The sequence below is a fragment of the Phacochoerus africanus genome, chromosome 12, assembly GCF_016906955.1.
Source record: "Phacochoerus africanus isolate WHEZ1 chromosome 12, ROS_Pafr_v1, whole genome shotgun sequence".
In the NCBI taxonomy this organism is placed as follows: domain Eukaryota; kingdom Metazoa; phylum Chordata; class Mammalia; order Artiodactyla; family Suidae; genus Phacochoerus; species Phacochoerus africanus.
This window is the reverse complement of record NC_062555.1, coordinates 54,490,704-54,508,647: the sequence shown is the minus strand read 5'-3', so window position 1 is coordinate 54,508,647 and position 17,944 is coordinate 54,490,704. Positions and strand designations below refer to the sequence as shown.

General features: G+C 43.8%; 1 protein-coding gene across 1 annotated transcript in view; it reads left to right on the top strand.

The window, feature by feature from the left end:
- Positions 1-17,944, top strand: part of APBB1IP (amyloid beta precursor protein binding family B member 1 interacting protein) — a 116,910-nt gene that overhangs the window by 60,584 nt on the left and 38,382 nt on the right. Inside the window, exons 4-7 of the mRNA XM_047755571.1 lie at positions 519-808; positions 3,036-3,113; positions 8,348-8,507; positions 10,617-10,738. Of these exons, the coding sequence (XP_047611527.1) occupies positions 519-808; positions 3,036-3,113; positions 8,348-8,507; positions 10,617-10,738 (650 nt within the window). The remainder of the gene's footprint in view (positions 1-518; positions 809-3,035; positions 3,114-8,347; positions 8,508-10,616; positions 10,739-17,944) is intronic.

The following is a 17,944-nucleotide window of genomic DNA, read 5'->3' as shown; positions in this document are numbered from 1 at the left end:
TCTTAAGATCTTCATCCAGAATGTGCAAGAATTCAAATCATGTGCTTAGATTTGACTTTATAGATGAAGAAGCCCTTCAGCGTGGGGAAGATATTTTCCCTCTTTTCTTTTTTGGAGGGTAAGAAATTTTTTGAGCTTTATTGAGGTTTAATTGACACATAAAATTGTAAGACATCTAAAGTGAACATCATGCTGATTTGATGTGCATTGTAAAAGGATGTCCCCCATCAAGCTAATTAACACATCCATCACCTCATTCATGTATTGACTTTTTTTAACTGAGAACATTTAAATTCTACTCTCTCAGCAAATTTCAGTTATACAATCCAATGCTTTTAGCTGTAGTCACCATGTTATACTTAGATCCTAAAGTTCCTACCCATTACCAGCCTCTTCCTATTTCCCCATTCCCAGTCCCTTACAACCGGTACTCAAATTTACTCTTGAAAGTTGACCTGTGTTCAGTTTTTCCAGGTATGAGTCCTTATTTGATCCTCAATATGATATTTCCCTATTAGAGTCCTTAAATGCACTGGAAGACCAAGATTTAGATGCTCTCATGGCGGATCTGGTCGCAGACATAAGTGAAGCTGAGCAGAGGACAATCCAGGCGCAGAAAGAGTCCTCTCAGAATCGACCTCACTCAGCATCTCTGGACGTACTGAGTTTCAGTGGTGCAGCTTCTCTTGGGTACAGGGCAGATGCTGCAGCCAGTTTTGGCCAGTATGAAGATGACTTGCCACCTCCACCAGCTGATCCCATGCTTGACCTTCCTCTGCCACCACCACCGCCTGAACCTCTCTCTCAGGTAGGTCCATGGGACCAGGGAGGGCAGGACTCTTGACCTCTGCCTTTCTTCAGAGTGACAGTTCCGGAGTTCCCATTGCAGCCCAGCAGTAATGAATTTGACGAGCATCCATGAGGACATGGGTTTGATCCCTGGCCTCGCTCAGTGGGTTAAGGATCTGGCATTGCTGCGAGCTGTAAGTGTAGGTCACAGACATGGCTCAGATCTGGTATTGCTGTGGCTGTGGTGTAGGCCAGCAGCTGCAGCTCTGATTTGATCCCTAGTCTGGGAACTTCCATATGCCGTGGGTGCAGCCCTAAAAAGACAAAGCAAAAAAAAAGTTTAACAGTTCCATTCATAAGTTTGTGCGCCTGGAGCTCTGAGATACTAAGAAACAGGTCTTGGATGTGTTCATTGCAAAGCCAGAGCCTCCATTGGACACATTGGTGGGTATAAAGAACATATTAGAGGCGTATTCAGGCATTACTTCAGTTTGGCTAAAATCTGTATTTGTAGACGTCTTTCCCTGGTAATACTCAACCTTTGGGGAGGTGCTGTTTTATGAACTTGGTATGAACTGTGGAAATGATTTATATATGTCTGTGACCCTGGTCCTAGCCCAGGTCATAAAAAATAGGACGCATTCCTTACATATTTCTGAATTAAACTAAATGGAATGTTGCCAAGTTTGGTACCTGGGTTCAATATGGCAGTGACATCTGTGTACCCCTTAATAAATTGTAGTTAGGAGGAGTGCTGTGGAGCAGGTGGGTGAAGAATGTTTGATATTAACAGATTTCCAAATTTGGGGAAGACAAACAATATGTATACGGTATTATACATCCGATCCCCAGAACCTTCGACTGTCACCTCTGTGTTTTCTCTATTCCCAGCCCCTGACAACCACCATTCCACTCTCCATTCCTATGAGTTCAGCTTTTTTAGATTCTCACACAGAAGTGAGATCACACCCTATCTGTCTTTCTCTGTCTGACTTACCTCACGTAGCATAATGCCCTCGAGGTTCAGCCATATTGTCACAAATGGCAGGATTTCTTCTTTCTTCCCAGTAGATAATGTCCCATTGTATATAGACACCACATTTTCTTTATCTCCACATCATCAACAGACACTCAGGTTGTTTCCATGTCTTGGCTATTGTGAATAATGCCGCAGTGGACATGGGAGGCAGGTCTCTTCAGGATGCGATTTCATTTCCTTTGGATAAATACCCAGGAGTGGACTTGCTGGATCATATGGCAGTTCTCTCTGTAGGTTTTTGAAGAGGCTCCGTGCTGTTTCCCGTAATGGCTGTACCCATTTACATTCCCACCAACAGTGCACGAGGGTTCCTGTTTTTTTCACTTTCTCAGCAGTACTTGTTACCTCTTGTCTTTGGTAACAGCCATCCTAAAGAGCAGAGGCTCTGAACAAAGAGTCCATGAAGATTTCAAGGAGGCCCAGTTCCCAACTGTATGCAAAGTTGAATGCGTATTTGAAGCTTTATGGGCGTCATTGCTTTCAACATGTTCCTCGAGGGGTTTGTGGTTCGAAAACAATGTAAGAACTGCTGGTATAAAAAGATATATGTCTACTTTCAAGTAATTAAAAATGTCACCAGAAGAGCTCATTTCCTTATCATTATCAGTAGGTAGAAGGGCCTCAACAATCCTATTCTCAGAATATTAACAAATAAACATTAAAGGGCTTTGGGCCCATGAAATATTTCACTCTCTTTTCTGCCTGCTCATATGCGTTTGTCAGTGGGTTCGTTCGTTCTTTCTTTCTGGTGAATTATAGGTTTAAGTTTGTGTCTAAGTCTTCTAATTTGGGGAGAGTTAAGGACCCCTTTAGGAATCTAATAAAAACTGAGGATCCCAGAAAACCCCTGCTCACTCAAGAGAAGGCATATAATTTCAGGAAGTGCTCAAATCCCTGGAGATTCACCTAGAGATTCCTCGGGTGAGACCCAATTTTAAGTCAGACAGATTTTTCTCAGACTGAATGTGTGAAGCTTTGAATCGTCGTGTCATCTTTTAAGTTACTGTTCTTAAGATACAAAGGGTGACTATCTTCAGTATCTCTGGGTTGACGACTTTTTTTACAAATTCTGAAAATCGATCTGTGAAATTTGGTGCCCTCTAATACAGCCTTTTGTCAACGTAAAATAACTGAGACACCACGGTGTCCTGGTACTCACCTGCTCGTGTTGTTAATGGACTGTGCTGAATGTTTTGCCATTTTACAGGAAGAAAAAGAATCCCAAGCCAAGGCTGATAAAATTAAGCTGGCACTGGAAAAACTGAAGGAGGCCAAGGTTAAGAAGGTAAACTGTGAATCAGTTGTGTGTGGGGCAGTCCAAATCAATGACATTTTATCATGCTGAAGGAAAAAAAAAAAGTTTAATTTCCAGTGGTGCTTTGCAAAGAGGTGTATTTTTTTTTTTAATTTAAGGGCAAAGATAAATTATATAGTTACTCCTTCTATGACATCAGTTGGCTTATTTGTGATTGATAAATAGGGAACCCATGTTAATGTAAATGTGGAAGTTGCCAAGTCTCTACCCTCAGGGCTCCCTCCCCTAAGGATGCTGTCCAGGTTCTGCTCACTCTTGGGTAATTGCAGGTGGCTCCCCCTTCTGGGCCCTACCTCCTTGCCCCATCTCCAGGGAAGCTCCTCCAGGAGTTTTTGGGTTTTCTTCATTGATGCATGCTCACCTCATGGAACAGGTGCCAGGGGTACAGAGAGATGAACCAGTCAGGTGAGATTCCTGCTTGTGTAGAGTTAAATGCTAGCAGGGGAGAAAAGTGCTATGAAGAAAATAAAGCAGAGAGGAGTGATGGTGCCCAAGAGACTCTTTTTTTTTTTTTTTAACTGAGGTAGCATTGGTTTACAACATTATGTAAGTTTCTCATGTGTGCAACCTTGTATTTCTACTTCTGTACACCCTACAGTGTGCTCACCACCAAAAATTTAGCTTCCGTTCCTCACCATGCAGTTGGTCCCCTTTACTTCTGGAGTAAGAGGGAAAATGGGAGGAGTTGAGGTCAGAGACACAGGCAGGACCACACGGTCGCACAGGCCTAAAGAGTCTAGAACATATTGTGAGTGCAGTGGGAAGCCATTTCAGGGCTTGTAACCAGGGATGATATATGGTTTTTAACGACCATACTGGCTGTTTTGTGGAAAGTGGATTGTCAGGGAAAGGGCGAGAGCAGGTTGACTCCATCTCTAGCCGTCTCAACCACAGGACCGCACAGAAGACAAATGTGTCTCGAACTGAGTTACAGGTGGTGGTAGTTGAAGCTGGGCTGTCCTGGGCTACTGATGTTACCTTTGAGGATAAAAACACAAAAGAAAAGGAGTACAACTAAAATTTATAATTAGTCTGATTATTTTAAACCAGTGGATTGTTTATAAAATGGGGGCCATGTTGGAAATAGTATCAGAGGAGAAATGGAAAGAGAAGTTGATTTTAGATTAAAAGGGAGAACAACTAGCATATTGGGTCCTTTTGCATACCTGGAGATTCAGAGACTAGGGAGGCGAGGGCGGTATTTCTACTGTAGATCAGAAGGGAGAGAACTTTGGCAAAATGTGTTTGAGGTGAATTGTAACAGTAGCAAAAAGCACCACCTGCCTGTAGTCAGTAAAGAAGCTGTAAAACAAAAGTTGCTCTGATCAGTGGGAGAGGAAAGAAAATTAAAAAGCCAAGTTGTATATTTGTTCTGACTTCAGAGGCTCTGGGCATATTTCTTAAAACATAAGGCTGTGTGGCGCAGGACATTTAAAAAAAAAACTGAGACATACTCATTTGTTAATAAAGTAACCAAGAGGAGTTCCCGTCGTGGCGCAGTGGTTAACGAATCCGACTAGGAACCATGAGGTTGCGGGTTCGGTCCCTGCCCTTGCTCAGTGGGTTAACGATCCGGCGTTGCCATGAGCTGTGGTGTAGGTCGCAGACGCGGCTCGGATCCCGCGTTGCTGTGGCTCTGGCGTAGGCCGGTGGCTACAGCTCCGATTCAACCCCTAGCCTGGGAACCTCCATATGCCGCGGGAGCAGCCCAAGAAATAGCAACAACAACAAAAGACCAAAAAAAAAAAAAAGCATCACCAATAAAGTAACCAAGATATACTCCCACACAATCGCCTTTGTTAAGGGATGAAAATCAGGTCTGCCTGAAGTTCTGTGGGGTGTGGACCTCAGTTTGGATCATGAATGATGTACACAGTTTGTGATACAAAGCTTTTGGAACTGGAACCAGAATCTAACTCATTGATTTTATTTGCTTCTTTGTTTTAAAAGCTCTGTGACACAAGAGAACAAATTCCATTTGTAAATTTTATTATAGAAGAAAATAAATGTATGTGTATATATATTAATACTTAAATGTATTAAGTGATTTAGGACTAGGATATTCTTGTATTTATTAGTTTTCAAAATAAAAAGAAGAAATGATAAAAACCATTACATCTTTATTATGATAGATTAGAAAGAAGTTTTTTCATTCTTGAATCATTTTACCCTATATCATGTAAAGTTGACATGAAAAGCACTTAGCTTGCTGAATCACATAACTGTGATTTAGGGTGTCACGCGTTGGTGATAGAACTCCTCTTGAGCTTACAAATGTGAAGAAAGCTGTGAAGTAAATATGATTTCTTCTTGCTAAAAGTCACCAGCCTTCTCTTGTTTTTCTTTCTCAGTTTTGTACTTGTGGACATTCAAAACTACATGTGGATTAAATTTAGTTTGCAATTTCTGCCAGGAAAAAAAAGCAAAACAAACCCAAAACCCTTTCATCATTGCATCATTGTCAAATTATGTGGTTTAGGGTTTTTCCTCTCTTCAAGAACATAACACCAAGACATGCTTTATTTTTTCAAGAATTCCTAAGCAAGAATGAGATGTGGTCAGACATCACTAATTTTTCTATTGGGAAAATTGTCTTCTAGGTCCTAACATTGGTAGTGTTTCTTAGAACATGTAGCTGCTTTATAGCAATAATCCTCAGCAGAGAGCAGCAGGTGTGCCTTCCACAGAAAATAAGTCATGGTAATTCCGCTATGTGAGGAATCTCTCTTTCCATGTAACCCTCCATGCCTGATTTCAGAGGTCAGATGAATGTGTCTTTGACACAGTGGTACTTGAGCCTGTTGTTGTAAATACATCAAAAGCTGAACATACAACAAAAACAACTGTCCAGCTAGAGGTTTCTGGGCTACAAGTTTTTAAGGGGAAAAAAAGTATTCTTTGTACAAGCCTGGAATAGAGGTCTAATTTGCATGGTCCCAGGAGGAAGAAATGCACTTTTATTGCAAATGTCTGCATTTAGCTCTCAGAGTGCCTGTGTGGGAGAAGAACCAGGATTGCTTCAACTTATGGTCCTTGCCTGCTCCTCACCCACATTCTCATCACTACCCACCCCCTTGGCTGCTGTCAGTAATTCTGCACAGCAGTCCACAGGAACTGCGCTCTTCCCTATTAACTACCCAGTGTTTTCAAGATCCAATTGGGTGAAAGTGGGACTGGAGGGGCAGTTTACCTGCTGCTCAGAATCTAACCCAAAATTTGGGGGAGGAAGAATTGTTACTAGGGGTTTTTCTCTCCATTCCAGCCAAACACTTTTTTAATAATAATGAGCTGCATTGGTGAATAACCAGGACCGACCTCAGACAGCAGAAGAGGTAGAACCTTAACTATCTTATGCTTCTCTTTTCAAGTTAGAATAGAAATTTACTCAGGTGTCAGGTGGTTCTGGTTGATGATATTTCTGGGAATTCTCTGCTGGCGGTATGTGAGGTAGCCGCAGGCACCCCAGGCTGGAGGTTGGGCAAGGAGTGTCTGGAAAGGGAGAGGCAGGCCCCCCCCCCCACACACACACACACTTCCTGTGTGGCACACAAAGATAGACTCTAATAGTAGAGGTAACTCCCCCCCCCTTTTTTTTTTTTTGGTCTTTTTAGGGCCGCACCGCAGCATATGGAGATTCCCAGGCTAGGAGTCGAATTGGAGCTACAGCTGCCAGCCTACACCACAGTCATAGCAACATGGGATCTGAGCCGCGTCTGCGACCTACACCACAGCTCACGGCAACACCAGATCCTCAATCCACTGAGTGGGACCAGGGATCAAACCTGTGTCCTCATGGATACTACTGGGGTTCATTACTGCTCAGCCACAAAAGGAACTCCGAGCTAACTCCCTCTTAATTAGGTGATAGGAGTAGTGATCTTGCTGAAGACTAAAATACGAACATAGGTTATAGGAAATCTTCCCCTAAACCTGTGTCAAGTGGGTGCATTTCCACCGTTCCTTTTGAGGACCAGATGTATAGCAGCATTATAACCTGTAGCACTCATAAATAACAACTACTGTGATTTAAAATATGCTAAAAATACTCAAATGTCAAAGAAAATCCAAATCCTCTTTACTTCATGAACTAATTCTGTTTCGTTTGTTTGATTGTTTTTTCTTTTTTACCACCATACCTGCAGCATATGGAAGTTCCCAGGCTAGGTATCAAATCAGATCTGCAGCACCTGGCCTACACCACAGCCACAGTAATGCTGGATCCAAGCTACATCCTCAAACTACACTATAGCTTGTGGCAACACCAGATCCTTAACCCACTGAGCAAGGCCAGGGATCAAACCTGCATCCTCAAGGACACTAGTTGAGTTCTTAACCCAGTGAGACACAATGGGAACTCCAATTCTGTTATTTTGCATTAGAATCTTAGGGATCAGAAATTTTAATAACCTTGACAAGTTGTCTGGGAAATATCAATGAAATCTTTTGTCTTTATTGAAGATGAGTAAGTTCTGCTCCCACTTAACCCTCCAGATTTGAAATGAGATAGCTACCAATTTGACTGCGGACTCAGTGCAGTAGAATTTTTTAATGGAATAAAAAATAAATTATATCACTAGTTTGCCTGCATGCCATCACAATAGCTTTTTCTCAGTCTCCGTTGATTTGGTTTAATACACCTATAATCCAGTGTGTTCTTCTGTGACCCACCTGCCTTCTCAGTAAGACCCCTCGGTGACACTGTGTCACCCTGTACCCCCCACACCTTCAAAGAATTGTAGATTAACTAGTTTGGTTTTATCTGTGTCTCAGAACTCCTGGGTTACATGAAATGGGACTCAACTGCAGTTAAGCAAGAGTGAAGAATTTATTATGAAGATACATGCTGCTTCTGGGCTCCGGGACGAACAAGTGCTAGAAAGATGTCAGGAAGGCAGGCAGTCAGCATTTCTTTGGTTCTCTTGGTTTTCTGTCTCCCTCACCAGAATACAGAGTCTTTGAAGTCTAGGCAAGGGCTTTGCTTACTCTGTGTTTATTTCCATTTTTGCAAATTGGTTTCTCTACATCCATATTCGTAGCACCTTACACAAGTGCTTGTCATATGAGTGAATTCATACTGGATGCGTTTGCGGGACACCTTCTTACTTAAATTCACAAAGGCAGTGTCATCTTTGAAAGCTTAACCTTCATGGATAGCCTTCTCCAGTTGCTGGAATTTACTGGCTTCCCTATGACTTTGCCCTCAGCTCGTTGTCAAGGTACACATGAACGATAACAGCACAAAGTCGCTGATGGTGGATGAGCGGCAATTAGCCCGAGATGTCCTAGACAACCTTTTTGAGAAAACCCACTGCGACTGCAACGTGGATTGGTGCCTTTATGAAATATACCCAGAACTACAGATCGGTAAGTCCCATTCCCAGCGATAGGCTGCACCCCCCTACACCCCCACCTCACCCCACCCCCGCACAAACCTGTGACTTTGCTTTACTCTGGGTTTTGGTCTGTTCCTGAGAAGAGTTTGGTTCAAGGCTATCCAGATTGCCCACACAATCACTTTCCTTATGTCAGGTTCAGTGCTTGTCTCTTCATTTGTTTGTGGTGAAGAGACTCAGATTGGAACAGGTGGCCAGACGTTGGGGAATGTAAGCGTTACTGCTGCAGCTGCCCTGGTGGATGCAAAGGGAAAGAAAGTGGCAGGATGATGCTTCTGACTGCATGCTTAGCAAGCTGAGCAGATGGGTGGGGGCCTGCGTATCTGTCAGCCAATGCCTCTTTAGAGTTTGCTTTTTTAAACTATAGGGTCAGTCTGCCATGGGTGTCATATCACTGTCCATTTCCTCTCCCCACTCACTTAATTTCTGATCCCTTCTAGTGGAAAAGCCTCAGCCCCCATAAAACAAAAGACAGTTGATAGAAATTGATGGAGTTAAAAGAAAAAGTTAAACAAATAGACTCACAGACACAGAAAACAAACTTATAGTTACCAAAGGGGAAAAGAGGGGGAGACTAAATTTGGAATTTGGAATTAAGAGATATACATTACCATATATAACATAGATGAACAGCAAGGACCTACTGGATAGCACAGGAAACTATATTCCATATCTTATAATAATCTATAATGGAGAAGAATCTGAAAAAGTACATATATATGTATGACTGAGTCACTTTGCTATACATCTGAAACATTGTAAATCAGCAATACTTCAATAAACAAAATAAAAAATTGGAGTTCCCACTGTGGCACAGTGGATTAAGGATCTGGTATTGCTGCAGCTGTGGTGTAGGTTGCAGCTGCAGCTCGGATTCAGTCCCTGGCCCAGGAACTTCCATGTGCCATGGATGCAGCCAAAATTAATTAATTAAAAAATTTGAAAAAGTTACTCCCAAAAAATCCTTGAAATAAAGGAATATCTGAAAAAAAAAAGGAATTATAAAAATACTGTTTTAATGCTCATTCTTTTTTTTTTAGAGCTGCACCCTCAGCATAGAGAAGTTCCCAGGCTAGGAGTCCAATGAGTTCTACAGATGCTGTGTGTTGTGCCACAGCCACAGCAACCCAGGATCCGAGCCACATCTGCAACCTACACCACAGCTCACGGCAATGCCAGATCCTTAACCCACTGAGCAACCCACATCCTCATAGATACTAGTCGGATTCATTTCCATGGCGCCACAATGGAACTCCTTGCTGCTCATTCTTAATACCACTCACAGAACAATCTGTCCCCCCTCCCCACCAGGGGAGCTTGTTGGAATACAGAATTGCCAGTTTTTAAAGCTGTGGAGGAAATGGTCTACACTGAAACACTTCTTGATGTTTTCAACTCTCTGACTCAAACGGAAATGAAAGCCCTCTAAAGGAAGGTTTAGAGTTGATTCCAACAGTTGTGCATTCTTTTTAGAGTTTTAGGGATCGGTATTTATAGTACTCATCACTTATCTGGCAATTTCGTTCATAGTTATCTAACTAATTATTGCCTCTCTGCCTTCCAAACAGAATGTTACCTCCACCTGGGACTATTTAAAATAGTCAAAGGTTCTAATATGGAGTTCCCTTCCTGGCTCAGCAGTAACAAACCTGACTAGTATCCATGAGGACACAGGCTCTATCCCTGGCCTCACTTAGTGGGTTAAGGATCTGGCATGGCCATGGCTGTGGGGTAGGCCTGGCAGTTGTGGCTCTGATACGCCCCCTACCCTGGGCACTTCCATATGCTGCAGGTGCAGCCCTTAAAAAGAAAAAAAGTTCTAATATGGAAAAAAGAGCAGTGGCTGACCATTTTCAGTATATTGTAGGTTCAACTGCCATGTTTTCTATGGAAAATAAGTGAAGACCTGAGACCAAAGAATAAACTTAAGAGAAACATTACAATGTAACATGTAAGATTGAGGAATTTCTTAGAACCCAGGAGAAGTATGAAGCCTTGTGTTAGCTAAGTACCAGCTTATTTCTCTGTTGGAAACTCTGATGTCTTGGGTCTGAAAGAATGCTTTTTCTTGTTTCATCAGAAAGGTTTTTTGAAGACCATGAAAATGTTGTTGAAGTCTTATCAAACTGGACAAGAGACACAGAAAATAAAGTGCTATTTTTGGAAAAAGAGGAAAAATATGCTGTATTTAAAAACCCCCAGGTAAGAGAACTCATATATTGTTAAAACATATAAAATATCCATTTTTTTAATGTCACCTGTGTCCTCACCACATCTCATGAAATATCACAAATACATTCCTTTCACAGAAACACAAACTCAGTTCTTGGGCCAGAGGCAAACTAAGAACCCCTATGAGAGAGAATCATTTCGCCTCTTTTGAGTCAGCTTCCAGAATCCACCTCTCCGTTGACTGATCCTCCTCTCTTGTCCTTCTATCTGTTTGGCTGCAATGTCTGCTGATGCACTCTGAGCCATTAACACTCTTATTTTAAACCTGCCCTTTCCTTTGTTGTTCATATTTGGTGCTTATTGATGTTGGGATATGTAAAGACAGTGCCCAGAAGATGTACGGCTCTACACACAGTCTACAAAGGAAAAAGCTTCCTCAAGCCCTGCATACAAGGGTGTCCCAGACTTGCCCCGTGGTGGTCCCCAGCCAATGGTAATTGTGCACGGTGGGCAGCGAAGTTTAGTCAGAGAATGTTACCTCCTAGCACTCACCTAGGAAGTTGGTTAGAGTTAACTAGGTGAAGAGTGGATTGGAATCGAGCCTTCCAGGAGGCGGTGTGTGCCGAGTCCAAGAGGAAAGAGGGGAGTTCCTTTAGGTCCTGGGTAGTTGTACGGCTGGACCATGGGGGCGGGAAGACAGGGAGTGACAGCACGTTCAGATAAACTGGTGGAAAAGAAATTGATTTGAAATAGTATATTGGTTAAAATAAAAAAAAAAGTCAAAAATGAATGTTTCGAGTCACGAGTTCATGCAGTCATGACTGCATGAGATTTATTTAAAATATATTTTTTGGCTGCTTGCTCAGTTTCTGACATTTTGTTATTTTTTGTTGTTGTTGTTGTTGCTATTTCTTGGGCCGCTCCCTCGGCACATGGAGGTTCCCAGGCTAGGGGTTGAATCGGAGCTGTAGCCACCGGCCTACGCCAGAGCCACAGCAACGCGGGATCCGAGCCGCGTCTGCAACCTACACCACAGCTCACAGCAACGCCGGATGGTTAACCCACTGAGCAAGGGCAGGGACCGAACCCGCAACCTCATGGTTCCTAGTCGGATTCATTAACCACTGCGCCACGACGGGAACTCCCTGACATTTTGTTATTTTTAAAAAATCCAGGCTCAGGAGTTCCCTTCATGGCTCAGCAATTAACAAACCTGACTAGGATCCATGAGGACACAGGTTCGAACCCTGGCCTCACTCAGCAGACTAAGGATCCGGTGTTGCCGTGAGCTGTGGTGTAGATCACAGACGCAGCTCAGATCTCGTGTCTCTGTCGCTGTGGTTTAGACTGGCAGCTGTAGCTCCGATTTGACCCCTAGCCTGGAAACTTCCATATGCCATGGGTGCAGCCCCCCCCCCCCAAAAAAGCAAAAAAAATAATAATAAATAAATAATGAAAAATTTTTAAATCCGGGCTCAATCACCCGTGCTTACTTTGCCTGCATAGCTGTATTCTATTCTAAATTTCTTTTCTATGACGCTGCATTTTCTTGCCACCATTGGATTCAGCTTTGTGGTCATGATTGAGGTTGTTGCATGGAGTCTGCCCCACTCCTTGTGGGTGGAAAAGCTGAAGTCTAAGGTTCATTCTCGCAGAAAAATGATTTATAGAAATGCAAATGGCGAGTGAAATGCCATTCGCGGAAGGTTATGGTTTGATGGAAAATTCTGAAGCCACTAATCGCAGCCGAGGGTGGTGTTCACTGTATTCAGCCTGTGATGTGTTGTGTTTGTTTCCACCATCCCAGTGTGAGTCAGAGCTGGCGGAGGCCTGACCCCACTTAGGACGCACGGATGCTGGAACAGGTCCTGGTCTTCCTGGCTGGCCGCCGTGGCCTTAGGCCATTGGTTTACACTCTCTTCACTACCCAGTCCTTCACCACAAGCCCCAAAACTTTAGGAACAGATGCCAAGCAAGCCTAATTGGCTAAGAACAATATAGAGATAAAATGATAAACCTTGAAAAAATGCTGACAAATGGCCCAAAAGACTTAAAGAAGCATAAAAACTAAGCACTCCTAAATACTGCGTGCATCTGAATCCCTAAGACCTGAAAAATAAGTGCCAGGGGAAATTTTGAACCAATGCGTTGTTTCTTTAGGAGTCCAGCGTTGGTGGTATAGTGGTTAGCATAGCTGCCTTCCAGAAGTCGTTAGCAGCACTCCTCGGCCAAGAACCAGGGGAAGGACTTGTAGAGAGAAGGTACAGAAGCCAAGAAAGGAAATTATTTGATTGACTAGAGCTTAAAGCCTAGTCGTGATTGACTACTTGTGATTGGGCGATCCTAGGTTTCAATTTTGTAACCCTCCAGGCTCACATTTTGGTTTGCTTATGTCAACTGCCCCGATGTTAGGGCCCCCTCAGTCCGGTGGTCTCCTTGTTTAATTAATTTGGCAGAAGTTATCTAGAAGTTCCCATTGTGGCTCAGAAGGTTAAGAACCTGACAGAGTGTCTGTGTGGATGTAGGTTTGATCCCTGGCCTCGCTCAGTGGGTTAAGTATCCAGCATTGCAGTGAGCTGTGGTATAAGTTCCAGGTGCGGCTCAGATCCTACATTGCTGTGGCTGTGGCGAAGGCCGGCAGCTATAGTTCTGATTCGACCCCTAGCCCAGGAACTTCCCTATGCTGCAGGTGCAGCCTAAAAAAGAAAAAAAAAAAAAGAAGTTATCTATAGTAACTATCTATAGTACGATTATGGAGAGGAACCAGGTTCTGCAAATTTGTGGACCAAAAGATGCTTAATTAGGAAGGAATTCCCCTAGGATGACTGGTCTAGTACTTTAGGAGGTAATACCTCCTTTTGTTGTTTTGTTTTATTTGTTTTGGTTTGGTTTTGGCTGTGGCTGTGACATACAGAAGCTCCTGGGCCAGGAGCTTGCACCACAGCAGTGACAACGCCAGATCCATTCTTAACCCACTGAGCCACGAAGGAACTCTAGACCACCCCCATTTTATTCTTTTATTTTATTTTTCGCCTTTTGTCTTTTCAGGGCCACACCCGTGGCATGTGGAGGTTCCCAGGCTAAGGGTCATGTCAGAGTTTTATCTGCCCATATACACCACAGCCACAGCAACGTGGGATCCAAGCCACGTCTGCGACCTACACCACAATTCATGGCAACACCAGATCCTTAACCCACTGAGCAAGGTCAGGGATTGAACCCAAGTCCTCATGGACACTAGCTGGGTTGATTAACCACTGAGCCATGACAGGAACTCCAGGTCACCCCGATTTTAAATTGAGAAGCAGAGCCATGAATTCCCCTGCTAGTGGCTGTAATGCCCTAGTCCATCAAATAGCTACTTATCAGCTCTTTAGGCCCCTCACTCTTTAGCATCACTCCCAAGATGCAGGAACCACGCAGGAGCCTCACTAGTGAACCTTGATGCCGGCCCAAGACCACCAGTGGTTCTCCAGAGCTACTGCTGACATCTGGGTGTGCAGACACTGCCGTACTGTCACTGAGGATCACTTAGTCATGGGAGTGGAAACTGCTCTGACTAGAACATTCTCAGCATGATTATTGAAAGGACACAGAAGCATCTCATGGAAGCACGACAAGGCCCTTTGGGGGCAGCACTGAGAATGGAACATGTGGGACCCACAGTTTCGAGCATCTTTGCCCTGGTCCTCTCCTGGGCCTCTAGGTCCTTCTGTCCCTCTGTCCATTTACGGGCTGTGTCCTTCCCCTCCCTCTCAGTGACCTCTTATTTTGCTCATGCATCTCTTCCCACTCAGCCCCTTGTGGTCAGCCTCAAAGGATGGCCACCTCTGTGAGTGAACATCAGACTTCTATGCTTGCAAACCCCCTTAGAAGGAGTTTGAAAATTATGTACCACTTCACACGTTTGTATGTTGGCGTCCAAAACATTTCAGAATTTTTCATCACATCACACATTGAAATAGATGCCAAGAATGCAATGCCTGATGTGTTATCAGTTTTGGCATTTTAATAAGCTGGCCAGTGGAATCAAAATATAATTCCACAGCCATTTGATTCCCACCAGCATTCGTGTACAAAGCATGTGAATAAGCTTTTTTAAAAAACAGACTTTTTTGGAGTTCCCATTGTGGTGCAGCAGAAACAAACCCAACTAGGAACCATGAGGTTGCGGGTTTGATCTCTGGCCTTGCTCATTGGGTTAAGGATCTGGCGTTGCTGTGAGCTGTGGTATAGGTTGCAGATGTGGCTCAGATCCTGTGTGCCTGTGGCTCTGGTGCAGGCTGGCAGCTGTAGTTCTGATGTGACCTGTAGCCTGGGAACCTCCATAGGTAGTTCGCCCTAGAAAGCAAAAAAATTAAAAAATAATAATAAGAAGAAAAACAGACTTTTTTAAGAGCAGTTTTAGGTTCACAGTGTAGGGGAGTAGAGGTGGGGGCAGAGCAGGGGGTCAGGACAGAGGCTCCTCTGGCCCAGGTGGTGCTGCCTCTCTGGGACACTGGGTTAGGGCAGTAGTAGGGCCTTACTGACCTTGTTAGAGCAACTCTACTAAAGAAGCAGCTGAGTTCCTCTTAGTTTCTCAGTCTGGTTGGCATTAGGAAAGTTCCTCTTCCTGTTTGACTGTCATCACAGGGTGGTCTGCTCGTCCAAAAGAAGCGGCAGATGTTCAAATGAAACTCAGCTGTAACATAAAGGGTATTGTTTTCCCAGCTGTGCTGACACCAGTGACATCACCCAAAACCAGAGGAGAGGTGTGAGGTCCGAGGTCTGTGTCTGCAGAGGAAGGCACACTCTGGTATTAACACTGGCCACTCTTCCTGCTGGCAGCCTGAAGAATCCCCTTTTCAGAGGAGAGATTGGGGAAATAAATTAACATGAGGTCGCCTGCGACCATATTATTTTTATGTTCCCGGAGTTCCCATTGTGGCTCAGCAGTAATGAACCCAGCTAGTATCCATGAGGATGTAGGTTCAATCCCTGACCCTGCTCAGTGGGTTAAGGATCCAGCGTTGCCATGAGCTGTGGTGTAGGTCGAAGACATGGCTTGGATTTGGTGTTGCTGTGGCTGTGATGTAGGCCAGCAGCTATAGCTCTGATTCGACCCCTAGCCTGGGAACTTCCATAGCTGTGGGTGCAGCCCCAAAAAGACCAAAAAAAAAAAATTGTTTCTGACTTCAAAATATCAGTTTATTAGGAAAAGAGTTGAAAAATAAAAGGAAATGTAAATCATCCATATCTCCACACTCCAACAATCATCCCTGTTGATATTTTAGGCAGTTCTCATTCCTTTGTTCTGTCTCTTTAACTGAAATGTGGTGGTGGTGGTCATGGTTGATTGGGTTTCGACAGTGAGGGCAGAGAGAGAACCATCAGTCTTGCCCCAGGGAGAGGTGGCTGCCAGCCACCATGGGAGGAAATGTGTTCACAACATCTCCCCTTCTTTCCAACCTCTCCCACCAAGATCCATCTTTGACCTTCGGGGACCAGGTCCAACTGGGAGGAAAGTCATACAGACATCACATTTATGGGCTCCAGGATGGACTCCAGTTTTATTTTTTTAACTTTTACTTTTTTGGCCACACCCACAGTTAGGCAGAAGTTCCCAGGCCAGGGATTGAACCCACACCACAGCAGTGACAATGCCCGATCTTTAACCCACCAAGCTGCCAGGAAACTCCTGGACAGTAGTTCCAGGAGTTTTAAAAGAAGTCTGCTTTTGACTTCGGTGCCCCAGATGCTCTTAGCAGCCATTGTGGTTGTGTGTCTTAGGGTTGGTGGCATGAACACAACCTCAGGATCCCAGGGTCTTATAGCAACAGGTATTTCCTCTGTCCTGGGCCTGCAGGTCATCTGCTCATGGGTCCAGAATGAGTGTCAGATTCAGGTAGTCCCACATGTCTCTTACCGTCTTCAGCCAGCAGCCACTTGGGACACACACTCCTCCTGGGGAAAGACAAGCATGCCAGAGAATGAGTGGAAACCCACAATGCTGCCTTTCATGTCCTCTGCTCAGATGGAGGCACTGTCCCTCCCCCCAACATTCAGTTGGTCAAGCAAGCCGCATAGCCAGACCCAACATAAGAGGGCAAGGAAACAGGCGCTGGTCTCTCTAGGGGGAGGCCCTGCACAGTCACCAAACAATGTGCGTTGGTATATTCTGACACAGGGAGGAGGAGAAATTGGAGGCGATGGTCTGGTCTTCACGTGTGCTCCAGCTCCAGCCAGGCTCATAGTTCATGGGTGGTCCAGAGATACCTAGTATTTTTTTAAATTGAAATATAGTTAATTTACAATGTTGTGTTAGTTTCAGATGTACAGCAGAGAGACTCAGTTATACATGTACATATATTCTTTTTTAGATGTTTTTCCATATGTTATTTTGAGACACCGAGTATAGGTCCCTGTGCTAAATACAATAGGTCCTTGTTGTTTATGTACTTTATATACAGTAGTGTGTATATATTAATCTTCAACTCCTAATTTATCATTCCTTCTTTTCTCCTTTAATAAACATGAGTTTGTTTTCCATGTCTCTGAGTTTATTTCTGTTTTGTAAATGAGTCCATTTGTATTGTATTTGTGTTTCTCTGTCTGACTTACTTTACTTGGTATGATAATCTCTAGGTCCATCCATGTTGCTGCAGATGGCATTATTTCATTCTTTTTTATGACTGAGTATTATTCCATTGTGTGTGTGTGTGTGTGTGTGTGTGTGTGTGTGTAGATACCCACACCACATCTTCTCTATCCATTAATCTGTCAATGGACATTTAGGTTGCTTCAAAGATACCCAGTGTTTAACTACCTCCGGACCTTTGTACATGCTTTTCCTCCTGCCCAGAATGCACTCTTTATTTTTTTTTCCCTATCTGTATATGAACGTCATCCAACACAAGTTCAAACTTTGACCTCCTCTGTAAAGTCTTCCTTGATCATCTCAGCCCACAGTAATTTCTCCCTCTCTGAAAACCTATAGAACTGGGCTCACTTTGGATGTGTGCAGTGTCTTATATAGCTCTCCCATCTATAGACATATAACCATCTACTCATATTTATCTTTTCAATGTGATAGAAAGAGACTTAGGAACAGGGTTATTTCAGGAGTTCCCATTGTTGCACAGTGGTAATGAACCCTACTAGTATCCATGAGGACACAGGTTTGATCCCTGGCCTTGCTCAGTGGGGAAAGGATCTGGTGTTGCCATGAGCTGTGGTGTAGGTCGCAGACATGGCTGA